The sequence below is a fragment of the Rattus norvegicus genome, chromosome 12, assembly GCF_021556685.1.
Source record: "Rattus norvegicus strain SHRSP/BbbUtx chromosome 12, alternate assembly SHRSP_T2T, whole genome shotgun sequence".
NCBI classification, from domain to species: domain Eukaryota; kingdom Metazoa; phylum Chordata; class Mammalia; order Rodentia; family Muridae; genus Rattus; species Rattus norvegicus.
The window spans coordinates 40,414,922-40,439,147 of record NC_141545.1 but is presented as its reverse complement, the minus strand read 5'-3'; the positions used below and the strand labels follow the sequence as shown (position 1 = coordinate 40,439,147).

Below are 24,226 nucleotides of genomic sequence, written 5' to 3'. Positions count from 1 at the left end.
CCCTGAGGCTCAGGGTTAGTGATTGGTTCTAAATTCAGAGCCTGTTTGTGGGTTCTGAACTGGTCAGACTATAGTCAAGCTAGGTGGTCCGCCATTTTGTTTGTTTCGTTTTTCTTTTTTTTTTTCTCAATAGTTTTTCTTAAGCTCTTAGATATCTGGAGCAGCTGATGACATGTAATTAAGCAAAAAAAAAAAAAAAAAAAAAAAATCAGTGTTGGAGGCCTGCCATCCCAGTGACTCCAGAGGCTGAGGCAGGAAGATCCCAAGTTCAAAGCGTGGGCTATGCAGTGAGCACAAGGCCAGCCTAGGTAACTTAGTGAGACCCTGCCTCAAGATAAAACGGGCTGGGACGTTGGCAAGAGGGCACAGCAGTTAATGGTGCTTCCCACCAAACCTGCTGACTGGAGTTGGCTTCCCCAGAACTCCCGAGTTGGTAGGAGAGAATTATTGACTCCTGTAAATTGTCTTCTGACCTCTACAAAGATGCCGGGGTCTCTAACGGTTAATGGGGTTGGTCTCCAGCAGGGGTCTCGGAGAAGACTCAAACCCAGAACAAGGCTGGGTACAGGGGCACATTCACTGAGTGATCCCCCACTTGGATGCAGGTAGAAGGATGGATGACCAAGAGTTCTGGGCTAATAGGGCCTGTGAGATAAATCGAGAACACTCAAGCTGGATATAACTTGAGCTTAGCCCTCAGAGCCCACAACAGAAGCAGGAGAGCTGGCTCCTGAGAGTTGCCCTCTAGTCTCAAATGTGGGGTGTGTGTGCCTACACACACACACACACACACACACACACACACACACACACACACACACGTATGCATCACACACAGTAATGAAAATTAAAAACCCAAACAAACCTGGGCGTGAAGCCAAGTGAGGTGATTCAGGCCTATGACCCTAGCACCTGGGGATGCAGAGGAGACAGGAAGATTTTGAGTTCAAGGCCAGCCTAGGCTACAAATCTAAGCCTAATTTATGTAACATTGTACCGGCCACTGTTTGAAGTGTTTGATGGGAAAGCTAGAGAGTGCTCTGCTCTAGGAGATACGTATTTTCTCCATTCAGTAGATGGGGCGGGCAACAGACACTGCGAGGCAATCAGCCTGTCTAGCCAGAGTCATCTAGCCAGCAAGTAGCCGGTGTGGGATGTGGCCCTGGCAGTCCCAGACAGCTTCAGGGTAATAGGTGTGTGGAGGTGCCCATGGCTTAGTACCAAGGCAAAGCCAAAGACAAGGGTGTCCTTATAAGAACCAAGACCCCCAAATGTGTATGTAAAATGGCTCAGCTCTCTAAAATGTTAAGCACAAGTAGGGCCTGGTAGCATTTAATTGCAGCTTCTGCAAGGCAAATCCAGTGGGGCGGGGCGAGTTTCTGAGCAGCCTGGTCTCTACATGGACAGTTCTGATCTGGCCAACCAGGGCTTCACAACTGTCTCTAAACAACCACCCAAAACAAAACAGCAAAAAATACTGAGTCTTTCGTTTAAATTCATACAGACAAAGTATGTCCAGATGTGGCCCACAAGCTGTAGGCTGCATCCATCTAAGTGATTTTTTTTTTTTTTTTTTGCATGAACCATGGAAATAGGGAGGTGTTTTGCATGGGTTGCAGCCTGATCCCTCTTTCCTTTCTCCTACGTTCTTTGTTTTTGTTTTGTTTTGAATCTCAGCACATCGTGGAGACTGTCCCGAACATCTCATTCTCCTGCCTCTTCCTCTGGAGTGCTGGGATTGATCACAAGCGTGCACCACCAGATCCAACGTATTTTTCCAGGTTCTTAAATTCATGATCTTAGAAGCCCTGTTTTTTTTTTTTTCACCTCTATTTGGAAAATACAAAACAAACCCAAAAAGAAACCATCTAGACGACCCCCCCAACCCATGATACTGATACTGTTTTGAATATTTCTTTTTTCCTTATGGAGATCAAAGTGTGCCTACTTTTTGCCATGGTGTGGTGCCAAACCCCTTGAGTCCCAGCCCTCTGGGAGATGGACACAGAGGCAAGCCAAACTAGAGTTCCAGGTTAGCCTGATCTACATAGCAAGTTCCAGGTCAGCCTGGTCTACATAGCAAGTTCCAGGTCAACCTGGTCTACATAGCAAGTTCCAGGTCAGCCTGGTCTACACACTCAGACCTCCACCACCTACCCCCTCTCAGTGAACCTACTTTTAAGTTGATTGATGCTTAGGGAAGGGTATAAGACTAAAGCAAAAGGAAAAGGGAACCAAAGTCACCCCACTCTGTCCCTGCTGTTGATGATAGGACTTCTTGTGTGGTGGGGTACGCTGTGTCCCTGAGCTGCACCCCTAGGGTTTTGAAGAAATCCAACAGCTTTCCAACCATTAACCCTTCTACCCTTCTCCTGTCCTGATTGCCATATACATATATATAATATATTATACATATATCTGTGTATATATATATATATATTTTCCATTTGAGTATCATAAGGTGTGAGGAAATGCAGCTGTGGTGGGGTTTGGGGCACTGGTGACTACCACACTCAGGATGCAAGGCAGGAGGCGAGAAGCTCAGAACACTCGGGTCTCGGCTCTACCCTGTACACCACGAGCAACCATGCCCTGTGATTGCTGAAGAAGGCTGCCAACCTTAAAAGTCCCTTGACCTCTTTCATGTGTTCTGAGTGACGACATTAAGGAGGGCCCATCTTTAAAGGTTTTTAAAGCCATCAGAGGAAACGCTGCCACATTCCACCCGACCTCAGGGCCCAGTCTTATCTTTCTAGGGTGGGTCTTGCCAGAAGGGTCCCACTTAGTAAAGTTCCTTGCACCCTGAACCTGCAATCCCCACACAGAGGCCTCAGGCAGCTCAGCGGTCTTGGTCTCCCCCTGGCGGCTAAGTGGCGCCACTGTCCCTCACGGGGCCCAAACACAAGACACAGCCTTGGATCTGGGAAGGCATCTTTACTCGAAACGGATCAGGAGAAGCCTTGCCGTAGAGGGGGCGTGGCCATGGTGTGGGTGGAGCCCTGAGGTCCAGCCTTTCAGCCAGTTGGAGCTGATTGACTTGTCCAGCGCCTTGCGCGGTCTGGGTGTGGGTGGAGCTTACATTCCAGACCTCACACCGTTGGTCTCCAGGTCAGTGAGGTTACCCCGTAGGGCTTGCTCCTCTTCGAAAGCTTTGAACAGAGAGTTGAAGTTACCTGCTCCAAAGCCCTGTGGCGATAGAAGGCAAGTATGAGCTGGAAACTTAGCAAGCAGTTGGTGCTACCTGTTGGGTGCAGGCTGTACCTGGTGGTTGTGGCGTTGGATGACTTCCAAGAAGAGCGTGGGCCGGTCCTGCATGGGCTTGGTGAAGATCTGTAGGAGGTAGCCTTTCTCATCGTAGTCTACCAGGATTTTTAGCTCCTGGGAGGAAGACAGTGGGTTCTGTTAAAGGGAAGCGAACTGACCCTTGTACGATCCGAATCCTACACCACCAAGTTTCCTGCGCCAAAGCCAATAAAAGACTCCTTTTTCTAGCAGTTCCAACTTTCTGCAAATATGTCCCCAGACTGACTATCCTGCCTAAGCTTCCCCCATGGCCATTCCAGCTTGGGGCTCTGGTCTGATCAGATGTCACTCAGTGGAAGTGGGGACTTTCTTCTCTGTTGCCGAGGAGAATGTATAAAAATGCTGCGTCTACTTTGGAAAAACAGCCTGGGAGTTTCTCAGAATGCTAAACACGCCGCGGGTAAGAGCATTTGCTACTCTTGCTGAGGATTTGACTATGGGCAGCTTTCAGCCATTTATAACTCCAGATGGAGAGGATCCACACCCTCCTTCGGCCTCCTCAAGCACATGGTCTAGTCACACACAGAGACACACACTCATGATATCTACCCGGGCCAGCCGGGTCTACAAAGTGATTCCTGGCCAGCCAAGGTGTATTCAGTGAGACCTTGTCTCAAACGCTGAAAAGTTAACATAGGTCACATGACCTGGAGGCAGAGGCAGGTGAATCTCTTGAGTTCCAGGACAGCCAGGGCTACACAGAGAAACCCTGCCTCAAACAAAACAAACCAACAAAAAAACAAACAAACAAAAAAAAAGCCCAGGGCTGGAGAGATGGCTCAGTGGTCAAGAACACCCGACTGTTCTTCCAGAGGTCATGAGTTCAATTCCCAGCAACCACATGGTGGCTCACAACCATCTGTAAAGAGATCCGATGCCCTCTTCTGGTGTATCTGAAGACAGCTACAGTGTACTTATATATAATAAATAAAATAAATCTTTAAAAAAAAAAAAAGCCCAATTTCTTCTTTTCTTTTCTTCTTCTTTTTTTTTTTTTTCGGGGCTGGGGACCGAACCCAGGACCTTGCAATTCCTAGGTAAGCGCTCTACCACTGAGCCAAATCCCCAACCCAAAAGCCCAATTTCTTAAGTTAATAAAACAAAATGAAGAAGCCTCCCAATGGTTTCTAGCCAAAGTAGAGAAAAGCAAACAAACAAAACCAAGGTCATAAATGGCTGTTAGCTAGCCTCTGCTGGAGAGATGACTCAGTGGTTAAGAGCACTGACTGCTCTTCCAGAGGTCCTGAGTTCAATTCCCAGCAAGCACATGGTGGCTCACAGCCATCTGTAATGGGGTCCAGTGCCCTCTTCTGGTATGCCTGAGGCAGCTACAGTGTCCTTAAATATAATAAGAGAACTGCTGTCCTCAGACAAGCTGCCTGACCTCTGTCACACTTCAGATGTACCCTTCTTCCTGTCTCTCACACACTTGAAGGCTGTGTGGGAATCAGGACCTCTGCATACTATATTCTCTTTGCTGTGACTCTTTGCCTAGCTCTCCAGGTACATACAGATTTCAATTCAAGTCAGCCATCAGTCTTTCTCAGTTCCTCCTCAAGTGGTCCGCTTCAATTTTCTGCATGGTCCCAACTCTGTCTCTCATCTCTGATATCCCTGTTCCCCCATTCCAGTATGCAACTCCCATGCCGGCTGGGATCTTGTGTGGGTTTTCGGTGTGTGTGTGTGTGTGTGTGTGTGTGTGCGCGTGTGTGTCCCTGTGAACTCAGGGTTCACGTTCTTCTGGCTAAGCGTCGAGCAGGGCCCCACCTCCAAGACATCCATGTTCTCCTTCACTTGGATCTTGGAGGTCTTGAGATTCTCCCGAAGCAGTCTGTAGTAAGAAGACGGGACAGCCAAGAACTCCATGCCTCGTTCCCTCAAGTGGCGGATCTGTCATGGAGCAGGGTCAAGGTCAGTTAGTTTGTTCAACTACTATAGCCCAGAGGAGCCTCGAGGGCAGGAGGTGGCCGAGTCCCTGTCCAAGCTCTGTCAGGATGCCACATGACCTTCTCCCTTTTTGTCTCTTTCTTCACTCCACAGAATACTACGATTGCTCTCACTTATAGAACGTGTACTGTGTGCTGCTGGGGAAACTGAGGCAAGCATTTGTATCTATCTCAGTATAGCAGCTGGAGTGACATAAATCAAGTGTGCCTCTTTTCTGCCTAGCCCATGATGATGTCACAGGTCAGTGTCGAAATTTAAGGTGGCGTCTGCGGCCTTTACCACCTCTTCCTGTCTCCCTCCCTTGTTCTGTCTGAGCCACACCCTTCTCGCTGCCTCTCTAACCTTCCTGGCTTTCTCATCTCTGTCTGGATGGTCCCTTCTGCCTGGGGTACCCTCCCCATTTTCTGTATACATCTCTTCTCAAATGCCTTCCTCATGTGGCCCTCCGTCCTGGTTAGACTTATGTCAACCTGACACAGGCCGGTGACATTAGCGAAGAGGGAGCCTCAACTGAGACAATACCTCCCTAGGATGGGACTGTGAACAAGCCTGCAGGGTGTTGTCTTAATTAGTGATTGATGGCAGAGGGCCCAGCCCATCGAGAGTGATGCCATCCTGGGCTGGAGGTCCTGAGGTATAGAAAAAAGCAGACCGGGCAAGCCATGGGGAGCAAGCCAGTAAGCAGCATCCCTCCATGGCCCCTGCATTCACTCCTGTCTCCAAGTTGCTGCCCTGCTTCTGTTCCTGTCCTGACTTCCTTCAGTGATAAACAGTGATGAGTTCATTGTAAGCTCAATAAACCCTTTGTTCCTCAACTTGCTTTGCTCACAGAGTTTCTTCACAGCAACAGAAACTCTGAGTAAGACAACGCCCTCTGATCAGCCTGTTTAGATATGGTATGCCTTGTCTTCCAGTCTCTCTCACTCCCCAGCTTTTCCCCACAGTTTTTATACCACACACACTGTCTGTCTGTCCTTCAGACCAGGACTGAATTATCTTCCTTGAAGGTTGCATCCATGGACAAAACATTCTTTTTTTTTTTTTTTTTTTTTTTGGTTCTTTTTTTCGGAGCTGGGGATCGAACCCAGGGCCTTGCGCTTCCTAGGTAAGCGCTCTACCACTGAGCTAAATCCCCAGCCCCCCGACAAAACATTCTTAATCTGACTAAAAGACACAGGTAATCTTGTAGTCTAATCTTATTTTTAGAGAGAGGCACACTGAAGCCCAGAGAAGGCACTGAGTCTCCTGGGGGCACACAGCAAAGCACCGGCAGAACCTGGACCAGCGTTCAGGCTTGCTTACTCTTGGGAGTGGATGGTTCTGCAGAATGAACTTCTTCAGCAAACTGTGAGTTTGCAAGAGCTGGAAGGGAAACCCTGCCATCCTTCCAGGGGAACTGCCACCACCTGCCACTCCACTTGGCAGAGACTGTCCCTGCCAAGTGATACAGAGGGCACTTGAGCCAGAAACAGGGTTCTAACCGTTGTGATGATGTCTTCGGTCCTGAGAGCGATGTGCTGGACCCCAGCACCCCCATTATAGTCCACATATTCCTGAGAAACAAAGGAGACCATTACCATTTATCCATTTGACCATATATCGTTCATCACTCTGACCTCTGCCCCCTTAGAGCCCGCAAGCCGCCTTCCCTATTGTCTCCTACCCCACCTGGATCTGAGACTTCTTCCTGCCCGGGGCTGGTTCATTAATGGGCATTTTGATGGACTCCTCATAGTTGGCCACCACGATGGAGCGCAGAGAGCTATACTCCGTGTGCACCTGTGTGTCGTCTACAGACCAGAACCGGTGGAACTGCAGGTTTTTCAGGTACCTGCAAAGCGGCCAGGGGAGACACCCCTGAGTGCCCGTGGAACTGAGAGCTCCCCACCCTCCTCCATGTCCACCATTGAGCATATATCCATTACGCAGGATCCCAAGAAGTGACATCACACACATCATAGATTAGTACTTTTGACAATTTTCTTTTAGGCAGAAGGCACGTGTCTTGTAACAAGATACAGATGGGAACCTGGTGCTCCCAAAGGGTCAGGTGTTTGCTTCTGACTTAGATTAGGGCGATGCTGGTACAACTCTATAGCTCAAATGTGCTCCCGAACGCGTTTAAATGCCACTGTGATGTTTTGAACATCTAGGACTCCTAAGAGGCTGGGTTTTAGCTCAGTAGTAGACTGCTTTCGTAGCTGGCTCAGCTGTGCCAAGTTAATGTTCCAGGTTAACTAGGTTAATGTGGGGCAAGGAGTGGTTTTGCCGTGTATGAGTGGGTTAGTTCTCAGTAGTTGGGGTAATTCTCAAGAGTCTTCTCTCAGGGATTAGGTCTGTTCTCAAGGGAGTAGGTTTGCTATAAAACTTCCTTTGGGGTGACAAGTGTGGTGGTGCACACGTTTAGTCCCAGTACTTAAGAGATAGAGGCTGGCAGATTTCTGTGAGTTCAAGGCCAGCCTGGTCTACATAGTGAGTTCCAGGATAGCCAGGAAACCTTGTCCCAAAGAATAGATAGATAGGTAGACAGACAGACAGACAGACAGATGTGATAGGTAGATAGATGAGTTCCAGGATAGCCAGGAAACCTGTCTCAAAGGATAGATAGATAGATAGATAGATAGATAGATAGATAGATAGATAGATAGATAGATAGATGTGATAGGTAGATAGATGATAGACAGACAGACAAGTACGTTTGACTGTATCTTTCTCAGGATCAGGTCTGTTAATTCTTAATGGCCTTTCACAATAATAAACTGACTCAGGTAGGCTGTGGGACTCCTTGATGAGGATTAGGTGAGCATTTCACAGTGAATCCATGAATCTGTAACCTCAGGTTAGCCTCCCACCACCTCATGCTGATTTTCCTCTTCAGTTTAAGAGCTGGGGAGGCGGGGGCTGGGGAGGGGGTCAGGTGGATGGAGGTGCTTGCCCGATGACCTGGGTCTATCCCCAGCACCTGTGCGTGTGGTGGGCACAGAGACCCAAACTCTTGCCAACTGTTCTCTGGCCTCCCCACATGGGCTGTCCACAACCTCACGTGTAAGCACACGGCAAAAAAAAAAAAAAAAATGAAATAAAAACACAAAAAAGCAAGTAGGTCTGGCAAGAGGGACTGGCTCCTGTGACAGAGCGGGGCAGGCCAGGGACTCACCATTCTGAGGCAGACTCCATTTCCTGGTCGGGCTGGTTGCCTACAATATGGTCGATGATCTCCAGGTTACAGCTGGGTCTAGAGGAGGGAAGGAGTTGGAAGGTGAGAAGGCTAGCCCCCAAGTCTTTCCATTCCCTGAACCCTTTATCTATATCAGTAGCTCAGAGGGAGCAGTAGCCCTGCTGTGCATTGGTCACAGTTAACCGGACAGCTGTTACGAAGTCTCTTTTGTTTTGTTCTTTGGTTTTTTGTTTTTTTTTTTTCAAAACAGAGGCTCACTCTGTAGACCAGGCTGGCCTCCAACTCACAGAGACTGGGCTGCCTCTGCCTTCCAAGGTTGACTAAAGACATGCACCACCACACCTGGCTACCAGCCCCATCTTATGATGACACAGAGACACGAACGGAGGGGTGGGGGTGGGCGCCTGCACAAGGTTAAATGGTTAGGAAATGATAGAGCTTCAGGTGAACCCAGGCAGTTTGCCTGGAGGCCCCAGCCTTCATCTTCTATGCCTCGGCTTGGTGCCTGTCCCGCCTCCCAGAGTTTCCCACCAGATGCTCACAGATGTTCCCGTCCACCAGAGAAGCCCATTACACAGAGTGGGAAGAGGCCATCCCTTTCTACCACTCCCACACCGAGGGACACTCACAGTTTTGGAAGTAGGGTGTCCTTGTATGTTGGGGCCTCGAATCCAGGTAAGAAACGACCGGTGTAGTTGATCTTCTCCACCAGGGTGTGCGTGGTATCTCCATACTGGGGGTGGGAAGCAGCTGGGGTCAGGGGGAAGCCCCCACCCTAGCAAGGCCCCACTCCTCTCAGCACCAGCACAGCCGTGAGTTCCACCGTGAGGCTGACCCTAACTCAGTGGGCAATCTTTTTCTGGAATGTTCGACTACCTGCCGTTTTGCTTGGGAGCCTGCCTGCGGGATCAGAAACTGTGATACAGGGATGCTGTTTCCGTCCTCGTGGCTTTATTTATGCTTGAGATCGAGTCTATGTAGGCCAAGCTGGATCAAAACTCATGGAGATCATCCTCCTGCCTCAGCTTCCCAGGTGCTGACACTGCAAGCAGGGTGGCTTTTGCTCTTCATAAGTATCCTTAGCAGGCAGCTCAGTACCCAGTACATAGTAGGTGCTCAGTAAAATGAAGTAGGTAAAAGCATTGGATTACGTTCTACTGGAGGGAAGAAGCCTTTTTAAATCTTGGGGTTTTTCCCTACTAAACACACAGGGCTTTCTGAATGCTAGGCAAGTCTTCTACCACTGACTTGTATCCAAACCCTCTTTTAACTTCCTTTTTTTGTTTTGTTTTTATGAGACAGGGTTTCTCTGTGTAGCCCTGGCTGTCCTGGAACTCGCTGTGTAAACCAGGCTGGCCTCAAATCCAGGGATCCACCTGCCCCTGCTTCCTGAGTGCTGGGATTAAAGGTGTGCGCCCTCGTTGCCACCTGGCTCTTTTAAGTTATTTATTTATTTATTTATTTATTTAAGATTTATTTATTTCATGTATGTGGGTACATTGTCACTGTCTTCAGACACCAGAAGAGGGCATCAGATCTCATTACAGATGGTTGTGAGCCACCATGTGGTTGCTGGGAATTGAACTCAGGACCTCTGGAAGAGCAGTCAGTGCTCTTCACCACTGAGCCATCTCTCCAGCCCCCTCTCTTTTAAGTTCTTAAAAATATTTTATCTCTTTAAAATTTTATTTGTGTGTGGGTGTGTGTGTGCACCCAAATGTAGGGGTCAGAGGTTGATGCTGGTGTTTTGTAATCTTTTTCCACCTTATTTTTTTTTGAGACAGCATATTTTTTTTTTTTTTGAACCTGCAGCTCTTTGATTCTAGGCTTGCTGGCCACTAAGTTCCAGAGATTTCCCTGTGTCAGCCCCCTCACCCCACATGCTGGGTAACAGGCGTGCACTGCTGTGTCCAGCATTTTACACAGGTACTAGAGATTTGAACTCAGGACCCCAGGTTTGCACAGCAAGCCCTTCACCCACTGCACTATCTCAGCTTCCCACCCTCTTTTCCCTATCTGGATTTTGAGACCGAGTCTCAAGAGAGTCTCCTGGAGTTCCCCAGGCTGGGCTGGAGCCTAAGTGCCTTGCATTTATGATCCTCCTGCCGCAGCCTCCCAGGTGCTGAGATTACAGGTCCTCAACTGGGCCAATTTTAGCAATCTTTACATTGAGTATAACTTTGAGGAAGTGGGACTTGTGACGGTCTCACAGACTTGCTGCCCCTGTGTGGATCATATTGCCCTCCTACGTGCTTTCCAGACAGAAGGAGTGGTGTAGCTGAGAGATGGTGGGAGATTCAGCATGCGTCCAGGTCACATGAGATGTCCCGTTCCAGTCCTTGCTCAGAGACCCCAAGCTACTGTGGAGTCTGACTTCCTCAGACACCACTGCTCTCCTTTTTCTTTTTCTTTCTTTTTTTTTTTTTTTTGGTTCTTTTTTTCGGAGCTGGGGACCGAACCCAGGGCCTTGCGCTTCCTAGGCAAGCGCTCTACCACTGAGCTAAACCCCCAACTCCTCTACTTTTTCTTAAAGCCCGCACCCTCACTGAAGCGTATATCCCCAAACTGTTTTTTCCACCAGGGAAGATACCTGATATCTCCCAGAATCCTCTGTGCACCCACCAAGCATCATTAAAGGCTAGGCTTGGGGAAGGCTGGATCGGATTGGAGACATGCGAATAGGCAGGTATAATGGGTAGGTTGCTGGGGGAGGGGCCCTGGTGTCTCCTGGTGGGACCTCAGTGTTCACTCACCGTCTGCAGCACAGCGAACTTCACCTTCCCGAATTTGTCTTCCTCCACCCATGGCTCCCGTACAATTTTAGCGCCCCGTTCTCGGGCTTTCTGTGTGGGAGACGGAGTGAGGAGAATGGTGAGGGCTGGAGATAAAGCACGGAGTCGTGTGTATCCTGCCTCTGCCAACTGACTCTTTGAACCAGCTCTCTCTCCACTCCTCAGATCCCCCTCTTAGAAAAGGAGTGGTCACACAGCAAAAATATGAACTGCCGTTAATTGAGCATCTAGTATGTCAGGCGCTCTGAGAACGGGTTTGCGTGTTTTCTTAGCAGGAGCTCAGTCGTCGCATGAAGTGCTCGTACCCTGTGCCAGGCACGATTCTAGGGGCTAATCTCTCAAGTCCTGGCAGTGAAATTACACAGGGGTGGAGTTTTCATCTCCATTCCATAGGAGAGGAAATACGCACAGAGAAGATAAGTCATGTACTCAAAAATCACACAGCCCCAAGCTTCCTTTTCCTTCTGTTGAGCGCGCAGCAAGGGATGCATGTTAGAGAAGTGCGCTACCACTGAGCCCAACTCAGAAACAAGGAAACTCTTTTTCAAGTTGCAATCTCATGTAGCCTAGGCTAGCCTCGAATTTAACATAGCTGAGGACGACTTTGAATTCCTCATCTTTCCACCGAGACTCCGAGTAGGGATCACCATGGCTTGTTTTTGAGGACCCCATGCTCCAAACAGGATCGTTTCAGTCTATTTCTTTGCACGCTTTTAGTGAGGCAGCGGCTGTCCCCAGTTTTCAGATGTGGGCAAGAGGCTCACAGAGCAGACACACAGGAGGGGGCAGGGCACGTGTCAGTGGAACTCAGACGTGGCCATGGCTGCGCTGCATCCGGTTCTGCCTGGTGGGGGATCCTAGCGGGCAGAGGCGCGCTGCCTCGGTCCAAGTGTCTCTCACCTGCACAATGTGTTCACAGTCTTCCACCTCGAATGCGATGTCCTTTACGCCATCACCATGCTTCACCAGGTGGTCACCCATCTCTGTGGTCGTCAGAAGAATGCAGGCAGGGGAGTTTCTAGTCTTTATCCCGGTCCCAGCCCCTCCAGGGCTCCGGCCTCACCCTTGCCCCAACCCATGGCCCCATGCAAATGTCAGAGTCATGCTGACCCCAATGGGATGCCCTCACCTTTGTTCCAGGGATTGAGAGCAGAGCAGAGAACAAACACAATCTAAAAAGGGGACAAGGGGGATGAGCTGGGTGGCCAGGAGAGGGTGAAAAAGGGCCCGCCCTCCATCTTCCCAGCATGCTCTATGGGACACAAGGCTCCACCATTCAGAATCCCCGAATCACGTGTTCCGGTTCCTTTTCTGCTGCAACTGCACCCTGATCCTCAAAGCTTGGGGCTTTCCCCAGTATTCCCACACTGGGTTCCCAGTGGTTGGTACCTAGAAGGCTCCAGCAACCTCACGGACCAGAGACCATTTAAAGGCCCTTCCCGACATCCTAGGTTCTGTGAGCGTCTATGGATCCAATGCTGGGTGTGTTTGAGAAGGGAAGGGAAACCAGGGAGATTCCTGCGGCCTGCTGCGTCATGGGTCAGTGGCAGCTCAGCCGTACATCTTGGAACCAGCTAGGTGTGTGTCCTGACACAATAACACATCCCATCCTGAACACACTGGTGTCCGCATCACCAAGTCGCCTGGATGTGTACTCACTTTCCCTTGCTTGATGACATGACTGACCACCTCCCGGGAGCCCGTCTCCAGGCCCTTGTAGGCCAGCGGTTCGAAGCCCATCTTGTTGCAATAGAAGGAGGCAGCCTGGATGAGGAAGCGGCAAGGGGCTCAGGGGTTTGTGAGAACCAGCCTGGAGATCCCTAGAAGGGAGCCCCAGTCTTCTGTCTGCTCTCTGGTTCATCGTTCGGAGACCCTCCCAGAAAGAACAGCAGCTCTCTCCTCCCTCTGCAAGGTCCTTGCTGGGGTCTGTGGTTCTGATTGTGTAATGAGGTTCCAAAGTGCCAGTCCTAGCCCGGCCTGGATCCTCCCCTCGAACTAGCCAATCCCAGTTCCAGCTGGGTCCAGCCCCCTTAAGGAGGCCCTTTGGTTTGTCCCCTGCCTGTTCCAACCTTTCTACCTGCTTGGCGTTGCCAACCCAGAAGGTCACAGAGTGGAAATGGAGGAACCGGCCTCTCTCAGGCTGTAGGAAGGAAGAAGGGTGAAGTTGAATTCCTGGAAGTAGGTTACCTCGTCACCTAACCCTAGCCTGAAGCCCAGAGCCTAAGAGAATGTTCCTCATCCCCCCGCCCCCCAGCTACCCCCTGCACTCCTGTCTTTAACTAGTCTCCTAAGAGACTAGTTATTTCTTTTTTTTTTTTTTTTTTTTTTTTTTTGGTTCTTTTTTTCGGAGCTGGGGACCGAACCCAGGGCCTTGCGCTTCCTAGGCAAGCGCTCTACCACTGAGCTAAATCCCCAACCCCTAGTTATTTCTTGTTATAGGATTTGAGCCCCTTGAGGGTTCAGAATTGGGAAGTTCCCCACAGGAGGCCCTCCCAGGGTTCACAGAAGCAAATAGCCTTCCGTGAGAACAGTATGGGTGTACAGTAGACCATAGAAGGGATTTGACCAGGTTTAAGAGATCGCCAGGTGGGGTTGGGGATTTAGCTCAGTGGTAGAGCACTTGCCTAGCAAGCGCAAGGCCCTGGGTTCGGTCCCCAGCTCCGGAAAAAAAAAAAAAAGAAAAGAAAAAAAAAAAAAAAAAAGAGATCGCCAGGCATTTAGGAAGGGGCTCCCTCAGGAAGCCAAGATTGAGCCCAGCTCCGTCCATCGGAGTGGATGGCAGGGATGAATTTGAGTTTGCAGGCCTAAGTGTCTCACACCCACTGACATTTTTTCCTGTGTTGACACCTTGTCCTCCCCCTAGACAGAGAACCTGGATTTCTGCTCCGGCTTACCTTTGGTCCTTTGTTGCTGTAGGTTGTCTGGCAGAGAAAGGGGGAAGCACAAGGAGAGGTTATGACAAAGGGAGATCTTGAACAGTCACCGTGGGTCAGTACTCACAGGGAGACCACCTAGGCCCGGACAGACTTACCATGGTTGATGGTGGTCAGACCTCTACCAGGAGTACTGGGACAAGAGGCCTGGGAAGCTGATGGACAGAATATTTACCACCCTGCAAGGTAGGGCCCGCCCCTGACCTGGCCTTCCTGGGGGTGGGGAGCTGAGCTAATCCTGAGTGATCCTAGGTTTGGGAATCTCTGAGTCAGCCCTGTGGGTGCGTTAATGGTGCCAGACTCAGAGGGAGAGTGAGATACCTCAGTTCACAGTTCACAGACCAGGAGAGCAGAGCCAGGGCAAAAAGCCAAGGGTGCATGCTTTCTAAGACCCCGGGAGCGAGACTGTGATCTTTGCCATGTAGATTCAAAACTCTGAAAGCAAAGCCAGCTTTCGTGGCCAGGGGAATACCTGCTTCTGGGGGAATTAGCTGGGTCAGCAAAGCAAACACCTAGATTATGTTTAGGGTGAAGGGTCGTGTGCCGTGGTCATTAGAGACAGGGGTACAAGGGTGGAGAGTCGCCAAGCCTGGGAGCCACAGTTTCCTCATCTATAAAATGGGAACAACAGCCAGCCAGGGGTGGAGATACATGTCGGTCATCCCAGCTCCACAGAAGGTCAGGCAGGAGGATTCCCACAGTTCAAGTTCAGCCTGGTCTTCATAGTGAGAGAGAGCCCGGCTAGCCAAGTCAGGGGTATACAATAATATCTTTGTCTTAGAAAAGGGGAGGGGGCCGCATGGTGGGGGACCGAATGGAGGGGCATCCTTGAGATGCCGTCTTCGGAACGGGTGCCGGATCATGGTACCATTCTATTTGTGTCATTTGTGAGTAGTAGTTACACCTCGACAGCTGAGGTGGGGGTGGTAAAGAAGCAGAGCTCTGGCCCAAGCTATAACCTAAGTATTTATTACAGGGGAGTTATGGCTTGATGACTGCCCCAGGCTCTTAGCACCGCAGACGGTTGAGAACTGATATCTTTGTAGGGGCGAAAGGCCTGGGACCCTTCATTCAAACCTGTGAGTCTTACTTCCTAGGAAGGCGAACTGGTAACAGCTGGTGTTTACCCAAGGGCTCTAGGATAACACTCCCACACCCTCTCTTCACTCTGACTCCACACCAGAACCCAAACCCTCTTGTTGCTGGTTGACAGTGGAAAGACTAGTCGAGGGCTCAGGCCAGAGGACTTTTCCAGACCGTGCAGAGTGGCCGAATGAGCTAGCTTACTCTAAGCTCAGGGCCCATACTTCCAAACTTTCTTGTAATGCTAAGGCATGTTGGTGTATGACGTTAGGCTCAGAACTTTGTGCGTTCGAGGGTTGGTCTACATAGTGAGACCCTGTCTCAACCAACCCCTGCCCACCCCAAAAAGGGAAGTATTCTGTTATCCCTGCCAGTAAAATGGGGAGACTGGGCCAGGGAGATAATTGTTGGCAAAGTGCTTGCCTAGCAAGCATGAGGACCTGAGGTGAGCACTTTTAATCTCAGCACTGGGGAGGTGGGAACAGGAGAGGATCCCTGAGTTACAGGCCAGAGACTCTAGTCTTAAAAAACTGGGTGGACAGTGCCTGGAACATCTGTGGCTGTCCTCTGACCACCACCTACATGTGCAGACACATCTCACACTACACACACACACCACACACACACATACACACACACACAAACACACACACATACACTCACCCTCACACACACACACAAACACACATACACTCACACACAAACACACATACACTCACACACAAACACACATACACTCACACACACAAACAAACACACATACATTCACACTCACTCTCACACATAAACACACACAAACACACACACACACACACGAAGTTGTGGAAATGGAGCAAACATGTCTTATAAGTCGCTGGTGGGAACAGAACAAAACTCTGGTCTGATTCTGAACTTTTAAAGATTTATTTATTTATTTATTTATTTATTTATTTATTTTATTATATGAGTACACTGTTGCTGTCCTCATACACACCAGAAGAGGGCATCAGATCCCATTACAGATGGTTGTGAACCACCATATGGTTTCTGGGATTTGAACTCAGGACCTCTGGAAGAGCAGCCAGTGCTCCTAACCTCTGAGCCACTGCTCTAGCCCCCTGAACTTGAGTCTTATCTGTCCACTCCAGACATTAGTTTTTCCGTTGTTAAATCTCTATATTTGGGGCAGTTCTGGAGGCAGGATAGGTGGTCTTGTCCCTTATTCTTGCCCCTCCTGGATGACTCTTTACTAGGAGAAGGCCATCCACTACTCCACTGCTCTGGCCAGCAAGAACATCTTGTCCTTTGTTTGCTGTGACCAACTCAACCCCCTGCTGCTGGAGCCTGGCCTGGCATCTATCCTAGGCAGAAGGCCAGGCTTTCCCAAATCCAGCAAGCACATCGTGAGCAGCCTTGGGATTCAGAAGGCTGGAGTGGCAGACATCTGGCCCAGCTGGGCACAGGTAATGACGGTGTATCTCCTGTCCCCTCTGGACTTCCCTTTCAGAAACATGATGTGTCTCAGTCATATCCTGAATATACTACTAGATACTTATCCATCTTTGGGAAGAGGCTAGGGAAGGAACCCTCTCGTTTCTTCCTGAAGCTCCCTAGTCTAGCTGTATTCAGTTTGGCATCAGATTAGTGATGGTTGGATGTGACTATTACTGCTCTTGATTCGACCCTGTGGTAAGGGGTAGGTTCCAGAAGTATTGCCCAAGAAACTAGGCTCTTCCAACTAGGCTCTTCCCCCCGACCCCGACCCCCAAGACAGATTTCTCTGTGTAGCCCTGGCTGTCTTGGAACTTGCTCTGTAGACCAGGCTGGCCTCCAACTCAGAGATCTGCCTGCCTCTGCCCCCTGAATGCTAGGATTAAAGTTGTGTGCCACCACTGCCTGGTTCTTGGGTTTTTTTTTTTTTGTTTTGTTTCTAATTAATTTACTCATTTTATGTATATGAGTACACTGTAGCTGTCTTCAGACACAGCAGAAGAGGGCATCAGATCTCATTACAGATGGTTGTGAGCCACCATGTGGTTGCTGGGATTTGAACTCAGGACCTCTGGAAGTGCAGTCAGTGCTCTTAACCGCTGAGCCATCATGCCAGTCCCTAGCTCTTGTTTTTAAGGCACAGAACGGCATATATAACATGCTACCATATATGTAAGAAAATCACCACCATACAAATTGCTAATGGGTGGTTTTAATTTTATTGTTTTAGTTGATATGAATTTTACAAAGCACAAAACTTGTCAAGGACTCTGAGCCACCCGACCGCTATCTTCCCCAGCATCTTGGGTTTGGTGTCTCCACTCTTTCCTTCTCTGCACACCTGATTAATCTTTTTGCTTCTGCAACAAATCGTACTCACTCGATTTTCATCCTAATTTACATGACCTGACGATTTTGTAAAGAAGGCTTTCAGGGAGTGTCCTATTGATGGAAACGTAGTTTCATAGGTTGAAATTCAGTCTTTTCAGCGCACAGCTCTGAACTTGGAAAACACATACAGTTACTGTTGACTTTCACGGACCTGTGCGGATCTCGTCTGCAGAACCTGGGAGCTGAGGACCTGGAAGAATGGGGCGGGCTAAAGTCTGATGCTGTTGACAGCCTTACTTCAGTTTCAGTAGCAAAGAAAGCAATTGATCTGAGGAAGGTTATGTGGGTTCAGAAAAACATGACGGGAAAAGCACATAAACAAACGCCAATGAGCGATACTAAATATTAATAACAGAGTAGCCTTTTCTCGGAACTTTCTCAGGACAGACCAGTTTAAATACAGTTGCCTGTCATAAACTACAGGTTTGTATCTGGGAAAACATGAAAGCCAGATTCAGGGTGCACCGGCCAGATCGAGTTCTATAGCGTGTCCTGACATCCAATGAGAATAAACATCTCTCATACATCGAACGTAACTGTTTCTTCACAGACCCCCAAGGCGTTGTTCACCAGGGCTCAGTTCCAACCATTACTGTGATGTCACACACCGTCAAGGTAAAACAACTCGGTGACCCCGGTATGTTCTCACCCACTTTTCCATGCCAGTCCTCCTCTCTCCCCATGCCTGGTGACAACTCTTTATTACCCTCTATGTATCTATCTATCTGTGTGTGTATGTATATTTGTATGTATGTATGTATGTATGTGTGTGTATTTATCTATCTATCTATCTATGTATCTATCTAATCTGTGTATGTATGTATGTATCTATATATCTATGTATCTATGTATGTATCAATCTATGTATGTATGTATCTATGTATCTATCTAATCTATGTATGTATGTATCTATCTATGTATCTGTATCTATTTAATTTATGTATGTTTGTATCTATCTATCTATGTATCTATGTATGTATCAATCTATGTATCTATCTACCTATCTATGTATCTATCTAATCTATGTATGTATGTATGTATGTATCTATCTATGTATCTGTGTATCTATTTAATCTATGTATGTATGTATCTATCTATCCATCTATGTATGTATGTATCAATCTATGTATGTATCTATCTATGTATCTATCTATGTATGTATGTATCCATCCATCTACGTATCTATCACTCATTTTAATTGTATATGTATGCTTATATGTATATGTATATATGCCTGTGTGTATGTGTGTGCACCACATGCATACAATCGACCCTCTATCTTGACTTTTCCAGAATACCGTGTAGATAGATCACCCAGTACATAGGCTTGGGAATATGAGTTTTTCATTCAACTTAATATATTTGGGGATTTTCTAAGTTGGTTGTATGCAGACTCTGTTTGTTTCTAAAGTACAAGAGATTGGGGCTGGAGAGTGGGTAAGAGTATTTACTGCTTGCCTGGCAGTTGAGGAACAAGCCTTTAATCCCAGCACTGGGGAGGCAGAAGCAGGCGGATCTCTGTGAATTTGAGGTCAGCATGGTCTACAGAGTGAGACCCAGGACAGTCATAGCTACACAGAGAAATCTTGTCCAAAAAAAAAAAAAAACCTAAAAGGGAGAGGAGAGGAGAAAGAGAGAGAGAGAGAGACAGAGAGAGAGAGAGAGAGAGAGAGAGAGAGAGAGAGAGAGAGAGAGAGAGAACGAGAACTTACTAAGCTCTTGCAGAGGACCCTGGTCCTGGTTAGTTTCCTACTATCTACTGGGCAGCTCACAACTGCCTCGAATTCTTGTCCCTGACACCCTCCATGACCTCTGAAGCCTCCTGCACACACACGGTGCACATAAACTCACATTAGCTGACACATATTTATACATATATGGAGCGTGGGAGGATAGAAACCAGGGCTTGATGCACTCTGGGCAGTGTTCTGTCATTTTGAGAAACTGCTAAACTTTCCCACAGTGTAAGTAAGCATTATTCAAAAGTCCACCATGGGCTGGTGAGATGGCCCAGTGGGTAAAGGCCCTTGTCAATAAACCTATTGACCGGAGTTTAATCAGAGGAAAGCACCAACTCCCCCAGGTTATCCTTGGACCTCTGCTCTCGTGCTGTGTCACATGAGTGCATGCATGTGAACACACACACACACACACACACACACACAAATAGGTAAATAAATAAATGTATTCTTACCTTTATTTATTATGTATTATTATGTATGCTTAAAAATTAAGGATTGGAGAGACGGCTCAGCGGTTAAGAGCACTGACTGCTCTTCTAGAGGTCCTGAGTTCAAATCTCAGCAACCACATGGTGGCTCACAACCATCTGGAATGGGATCTGATGCCCTCTTCTGGTGTGTCTGAAGACAGCTGCAGTGTATTCCTATAAATAAAAATAAATAAATCTTTTAAAAAATTAAAAATTAAATTATACCAATGAAAGATTTTATATATCCCTCCTTCCAAATCATGTTTCTTTTCCCTCTCTCTCCCTCCCTCCCTCTCTCCTTCCTTGGCTCCCTTTCATCTTCCAATGTGTTAATCTGATATGGGTCAACACTCCTTTTTTTTTTTTCGGAGCTGAGGACCGAACCCAGGGCCTTGCGCTTGCTAGGCAAGCGCTCTACCACTGAGCTAAATCCCCAACCCCTGGGTCAACACTCCCATACACTTTCTGGTGTTGGTTCTTTCCGTCCATCTTGTTTGAAAAAGAATCTCTGGCTGGAGAGATGACTCAGTGGTTAAGTCACTGAGGTGCTGAGTTCAGTTCCCAGCAACCACACAATGGCTCACAACCATCTGTCATGGGATCCAATGCCCTCTTCTGGTGTGTCTGAAGACAGCAACAGCGTACACACATACATTAAATAAATAAATAAATAATCTCCTTTTCTAGGCTGTGTAAGCCAGGCTAGCTGCTCCGAGAGCATTAATGGATTCCCCTTTCTTGGTGCACAGCTCTGGGGTTGGAGCCCCACTATGGCTTCTGGGGATCCAGGCTCAGGTCTGCAGACTTGCTCAGTGAGCGCTTTACATCGGGAGCATCTCCCCAGACATTGTTACTTCCCTTGCTGATCTTTGTCTCCTCATGAGGGCAGGAGGGTTTGTAAATGGTGACTCCCTTTTTAAAGTTGGACACCCAGGAAGACCGAGCCTTGGGTATGAAATAAAGTGGCAAGGCAGAATAGAAGACATTAGATCAGCCAGCCACATTCTTTTTTCTGCCTTTTACAAAGAGGAGGAAGAGGAGGAGGAGGAGGGAGAAGAGGAGGAGGAGGAGGAGGAGGAGGAGGAGGAGGAGGAGGAGGAGGAGGAGGACGGGGCTTGTGGCTTAGTTGGTAGAAGGCTCAGGTTGCATAAAGCCCTTGGTCTGAACCCTGGCATTGCACGGTGATGGAGTACACCAGTAGTCATCCCAGAAATCCAAAAGCAGAGGGAGGAGGATCAGGAGCTAAAGGTTAACCTCAGCCACAGGAACCCTGTCCCTTCATCCCCAGAACAGCAGGGTTATTCTAGCACGTTTTCTAAAGACAGTGCCTTTAGAGGCAGATCCGTTCCATGAAGTGGAAATTTCTGGTCTCTTTGGAGCCTAGGGTCCTAATGACGATGTCTTGCTGAAGCACACACAGGTGAGAGGATGTCTCACTAAAGCAGACGCATGAAAAGCGTTGTGTTTAGAAAGGCTCCCACGCTGGTTCGCCTCGCACTGCTTTGCCAGTCTCTGGCACTGGTTGGCCCTGGACCTCGTTGCTGTTCTTTGCCTCTCATGCCTTCGTAGAGAGTAACTCAACAAAAATGTCTTGGGATAGATATTCCAACTGCCTCTTGCCACTTCCTCAGGATCCAGCCCATCTGTCAGCGGAGCCTCGAAGTTTCTTCTGGATCCTGCTGCCGCAGCTGATTGGTGTGTGGTGTCTGCCTAAAGGGCTGGTCTGCAGCTGCTGATTCGTGGTTGGTGTTTGCCAGTGGACTGCCGATATCCAGGCAACGAAGATTGGAATCTCCCCAGAGAACTATTTCTTTTTTTTTCTTTCTTTTTTTTTTTTTTTTTTTTTTTTGGTTCTTTTTTTCGGAGCTGGGGACCGAACCCAGGACCTTGCGCTTCCTAGGCAAGCGCTCTACCACTGAGCTAAATCCCCAACCCCCAGAGAACTATTTCTAAGCAGGTCCACTTCCCCCATGTCCCAATAACCTTTCTTTTCCACTACCACTGGTGGGTGGTGGGCTAGAAGGGAGGTTAAGGCAGTTAAGAATCCTTATTAAAGTAGGTTTTGAAAAATCGAAACCCACAGTTTCGCCTGTGCGTGATGGTATTATATCTTCCGTCTCAGCCACTGAGAGGCTGAGACAAGAAGCTCTATGTGAATTTGAGGCCAGTCTGGGCTATATGGCAGGTCTTTGCTTTAAAAAAAAGAAGGAAATTAATTTAAAGCAACTGAGGAACTGGGCGTGGTGACTCGAGCCTTTAAATCCAGCACTGAGGAGGCAGAGGGGGTCAGATATCTCAGTTCCAGGAAGCCTGGGCCACACAGCGAAACCCTGTCTCAGAAGGTTGGAGTGGGAAGAACCACTTAAGGGACTGGAGAGATGGCTTAAGTGGTTAAGAGCGTGAACTGCTCTTTCAAAGGTCCTGAGTTCGATTCCCAGCACCCCCATCATCTGGTTCACAGTCACCTGTAGCTCCAAGAGGCTAGGATGTGTATAGTGGTTTGTATATCATCCCCTGCCCCATCATGTTAACTAAAAACAATACAAATAAATTTCAAAATCCATCTAACAGTTTGCATGGTTACAAGAACAAAAAACAAAGACAACAACTGGGGCTGGAGAGATGCCTCAGAGGTTAAGAGCACTGACTGCTCTTGCAGAGGTCCTGAGGTCAATTCTCAGCAACCACGTGGTGGCTCACAACCATCTGTAATGGGATCTGATGTCCCCTTCTGGTGTGTCTGAAGACAGTGATGATGTACTCATATACATTCATAAATAAATAAATCATTTAAAAAAAAAGACAACAGGGCTGGAGAGATGGCTCAGTGGTTAAGAGCATCTGCTTAGACAACAGCCTATCCAAGGGTCCCTCCTTAATGAAATGCCAGTGAGTGGGTGTGTCTAAAGAGGGCTGTGCTTTCCCAAGTGTCTGTGATGACCTCTAGGCTAGGGGTTGCCAGGGTAGTGATGAAGAGATTGGGTTTGGGAATGTTCTGGGTCTGAGAGTCATTAAACAAATGTGGTCACCGTGGGAAGATTCACAGGCAGTGGGAAACTTGTGAACCTCCAGAGTAGGCGTTATCTTTTTGCCCAAAGAAATTTCTTTTGATCTATTTAAATTTGTTTGTGTGGGTTGGGGATTTAGCTCAGTGGTAGAGCGCTTGCCTTGCAAGTGCAAGGCCCTGGGTTCGGTCCCCAGCTCCGAAAAAAAGAAAAAAGAAAAAAAATTGTTTGTGAACTGAAACAGGGTCTAGTGTGAAACCCAGGCTGGTTCTTCCTTCAGCGCCCTGAGCACACGGCCCTTTGCTTAAGCGGCTGCTAGAGTCTCTGCATTACCTCAGTTAGTCCCTGAGCATCCTGAGGCCAGTCACTCAGCTTCCCTGAGCTCTTTACAGGCTCCATGGTCATGGTGCCTCCTCCACAGGGTTGCCATGACGACTGTTGGGATTTAGGTATGAAGCATCTCCCCAGCGTGCTCACAGATCTAAGGCTTTGGTCTCGGAAGCAACCACCGTTCAGAGCTGAGGTTATAGGGGGAAATACTTGGATCCAGAAGGATCTGCTTCTCCCAGTGGATTCATCTATTGCTAGAGTCCGACCCTTTTAAGATCTCTTATTTTTGTCATAGTGGGTATTTTGTCATAGGACATCATACACTTATGTGAGCACTCTGCTACTGAGTTCCTCAGCTGTGTGTGTATGTGTGTGTGTGTGCGTGTGCATGTGTGGTGTGTGTGTATGTGTGTGTATGTGTGTGTGCATGTATGTGTGCATGTATGTGTGCATGTATGTGTGCATGTATGTGTATGTGTGTGCATGTGTGTGCATGTGTGTATGTGTGTGTGCGTATGTGGTGTGTGCGCGCGTGTGTGCATGTATGTGTATGTGTGTGCATGTGTGTATGTGTGTGCATGTGTGTGTGGTGTGTGTGTATGTGTGTGTGCATGTATGTGTGCATGTATGTGTATGTGTGTGCGTGTGTGTATGTGTGTGCATGTGTGGTGTGTGTGTATGTGTGTGTATGTGTGTGTATGTGTGTGCATGTATGTGTGCATGTATGTGTATGTGTGTGCATGTGTGTGCATGTGTGTGTATGTGTGTGTGCGTATGTGGTGTGTGTGTGCATGTATGTGTATGTGTATGCGTGTGTGTATGTGTGTGCATGTGTGTGTGTGTGTGTGTGTGGGTGGGTGTGGTGTGTGTGTGCGCGCATGTGCTAGCTCACCTACAGGTACCCATGGAGACCAGAAGAGGTTGTCAGATCCCCTGGAGCTGGAGCTACAAGCATTCGTGAGCTGCCCATCATGGGTGCCGGGAACCAAACTCCACATGTAATGTTCTCAACCATTGAGCCCTTTCTCTCTCTAGCCCCTCAATTTAATTTTTTTTTCCTGGCTAAAAGGGAGATGGGGTAG

General features: G+C 48.3%; 1 protein-coding gene and 1 long non-coding RNA gene across 6 annotated transcripts; one reads left to right on the top strand and one right to left on the bottom strand.

Annotated features, from left to right (window-relative positions):
• Positions 1 to 2,933: 2,933 nt before the first annotated feature.
• Hpd (4-hydroxyphenylpyruvate dioxygenase) lies at positions 2,934 to 14,290 on the bottom strand. Its single transcript, NM_017233.2, is given in 14 exon segments — positions 2,934 to 3,186; positions 3,262 to 3,378; positions 5,071 to 5,193; positions 6,732 to 6,803; positions 6,919 to 7,081; positions 8,408 to 8,485; positions 9,058 to 9,161; positions 11,182 to 11,271; positions 12,121 to 12,203; positions 12,350 to 12,392; positions 12,880 to 12,984; positions 13,298 to 13,360; positions 14,115 to 14,141; positions 14,252 to 14,290. Coding segments are annotated over 14 exon segments (1,182 nt in total). The 5' UTR covers positions 14,255 to 14,290; the 3' UTR covers positions 2,934 to 3,075.
• On the top strand, positions 13,318 to 22,372 carry LOC102547495 (uncharacterized). 5 transcript variants are annotated; one of them, XR_015634811.1, is made up of 6 exons: positions 13,318 to 13,398; positions 14,137 to 14,339; positions 15,130 to 15,232; positions 16,469 to 16,678; positions 18,148 to 18,212; positions 21,441 to 22,372. It is a non-coding gene; the product is annotated as an uncharacterized LOC102547495 (long non-coding RNA). The 5 variants fall into 5 exon arrangements; XR_015634807.1 differs by lacking the exon at positions 15,130 to 15,232; XR_015634809.1 differs by lacking the exon at positions 15,130 to 15,232 and having other exon boundaries at positions 18,148 to 18,234.
• The last annotated feature ends 1,854 nt before the right edge of the window (positions 22,373 to 24,226 follow it).